The sequence below is a fragment of the Laetiporus sulphureus genome (genome assembly GCF_001632365.1).
Source record: "Laetiporus sulphureus 93-53 unplaced genomic scaffold LAESUscaffold_54, whole genome shotgun sequence".
NCBI classification, from domain to species: Eukaryota; Fungi; Basidiomycota; class Agaricomycetes; order Polyporales; family Laetiporaceae; genus Laetiporus; species Laetiporus sulphureus.
Window position 1 is genome coordinate 114,936 of NW_024468563.1, and position 2,656 is coordinate 117,591.

The 2,656-nt window shown below is 52.4% G+C and overlaps 1 protein-coding gene across 1 annotated transcript; it reads right to left on the reverse strand.

Annotated features, from left to right (window-relative positions):
* Positions 1 to 1,980: 1,980 nt before the first annotated feature.
* LAESUDRAFT_763319 (uncharacterized protein) lies at positions 1,981 to 2,313 on the reverse strand (the record flags this gene model as incomplete). The annotated part of the gene is made up of 1 exon (XM_040913232.1): positions 1,981 to 2,313. One exon carries the CDS (start codon positions 2,311 to 2,313, stop codon positions 1,981 to 1,983), a length of 333 nt encoding a protein of 110 aa, XP_040759620.1.
* Positions 2,314 to 2,656: the final 343 nt, after the last annotated feature.

Here is a 2,656-nt window from a genome sequence, read left to right on the forward strand (position 1 = left end):
GAACGGCGGTCAACGAGCGAGTGATGTCGATGATGATTGCTGGAGGGACAATCAGCGCGCTGCGAGCAAGTGTGAAAGAAGACGTACGTGAACGAGCGAGGGGGAATGTTCGACCTGCCGTCCACCGTCAAAGCGCGTGCTATTTATTGCGCAGAGGAGGCATCACTGTGATGTCGTTCCAGCTCTCTATGAGCGTCAAGACATGGAAAGGAGACTCATGGCCAGGCACTGGTGCTGTCGTGCTGTGGCAGTGGTGAAGGTAGGAGGTTCGGACAAGCCGAGCACAAGGAAGTCACAGCGACCACGCTATCCACTGCTGTCACGATGTGGCACCATGGCAGCGGTCAAGGCAAGCGGTGGCGAGAAATGCAGCGACGCGCGATACATGCGGCCGCACAGAGAGCGGTGGTCTGGCCACTTGGCAAGTTTTCACGAAACACCCTCGAAAAAAATACAGCCAATCGTACGGATAGCAGTGACATCTGGCACTGTTCGTAGGACGTTCATCGATCGCAATCCGCGGACGTTCACGCGCACTGGCAGTGCTAGTGACGGGCGATTGATACCTTGAAGATGCGTCATGCTTTTGGCTCAGAAGCGTTCTTGATGTGTGCTGATCGTTGATGCGATGCATTGATGGTGCAATCCGTCCCTAATTTCTTTTGATGGACAGATTGGCCTCGGCGGTCTTTCCTTCAGATCTGCGAGCTAAGGCCGGCCAGGACCAGCGGGACACGGTCTGTAAAGTGTCCTGCGCCTGCGTTCGTGTTACCGTCTTCACATTCACTCACACATCAGCCTAGTTGGCATGCATCGCCGCTCGACACAGGCTATCCAGGCGGTCGCTGCTGGACGTGTTATGAAGATTCGAAGCGAGCAACGTCATCCGTTCAACTTGGACGCCGAGTGACCTGGCGAGCTGACAAGCACCGTGCATATCAGCTACGACTCGACGATTGGCGACGGAACATACTCTTAATCAAGGGGCATCGATCAAGGATCACTGTATAATCGATGCATCCTTCGCTGGGACAGATGGGAGACGTCAAAGAGCACACGCACTCGAAGCGCGGCCACGGCCAGGGGGATCCGCGTTCTGCGCAGGTGACTTGCTGGCACATCCGTGCGCGACGGCATCACGCACTCGTCAAGTACTCGTTCACCACGGGCATGTGGACATTTGCGATCGTTCATGCATTTGACAAATTTTGGCAGTGTTGCAAACGCCACACTTTGAAAGTATTTGCAATACGAACAAACGTCTTCGTTTCTGCAGTGGGATCGATGGCATGGTCGTAGCATCTTGGGTCGATGGCTGATAATAGCGTGCACTTTTCGTCGTCCCGATCTGAGATGCTAATGGTTGCAGGTCTCTCGTTCCTGCGTCAAAGTCTTGAACAGAGACAGTATTGCATTGTGGCCGCGTCATCTATGGTCGAAGAGTCGCAATTCATCTTCTGCCTACTCCGCAGCCATGGATATCCGAAGCCCGTGGAGGTTGAAGGAATTGCCTCATCTGCCCACCCGGGGATGCGAGACTACAGCCACCGTGAGATGCTGCAAACGAACTACGAGAGACCCCGACTTACAAAGGAGGGTTGATATCGTCCAACAGCAATTACCACAGCCTTCCCTTAAAGCACTATTGTACCCTCACGAGCGACTTCACTCCGCTCGTGGGTCGCGCTGATACAGCCGCGAATAGCAACTGGGACATGCATGGAAGTTGGAGCTGTGGTCATGCATATGCAGGCAACGATCGTCCGCAGTGGATGTGCTGAATGTCACTTGACCTGCACGCGCTGAGGTTATAAATGAATCGTTCATGCATGCAAACGCGAGCATCGTCGAGAAGATGAAAGCGAGACGACGAGAGAGAGACGAGAGGCAGATGCCATCACGGCCGACGACATCACTGCAAGCACGTGTGCCGTACGAATCACCATAGTCTCTCCATTACAGTAATATTCATCTCAATCTTTATTTAAAGTACAGCCCTCGCGACATCCTCAACAGCCATTTTTCCTGTCTGAAGTATGGTCCACAGACGAAAGGAATCAAATTCTCCCAGAAATGATCCTTGAATCCAATATATTCCTCGTTCTTCTTCTGTCTCTGCATTGCTACATACTCGAACCAAGGTGGATAGTATCCTGCCCATGCCCAGTCGATCATCCAAAGTCGACCATCTTCGCCTGCGATGATGTTCCGAGGATTGATATCTTGGTGTGTAAGAACGAGTGGTGAGGAATCATCGAATGACTCTTTCCTCGACGGATCGTCTTCAGGAACTTGGTTCGAGTCCAATGCCATTTTGCACCGTTTTTTTGAAGAAGGCCGATAGCTCCGCATACGATGCGAATGGTCCACGGTGAGATCGGACCTGACCAAAAATGGGCGATTCACAAATCCGTGGTCCTTGCACACTAAGCGGTCCTGGAGGCGTGGTAGGAGATGCCTTCAGACAATGTAGCTGACGGACATAGCGACACAAGATGAAAGCGACACAGATCTTCTTCCATATCGATAAATCTGACCAGATTTCAGCCAGAGTTGAACCCCTGACATAATCCATGACAATGAGGTGATCCCACTTCCGCTTTACGACGCGACGAACTCGCGGAACGGGGATCTTCGTCTTTGCGAACACGAGTGT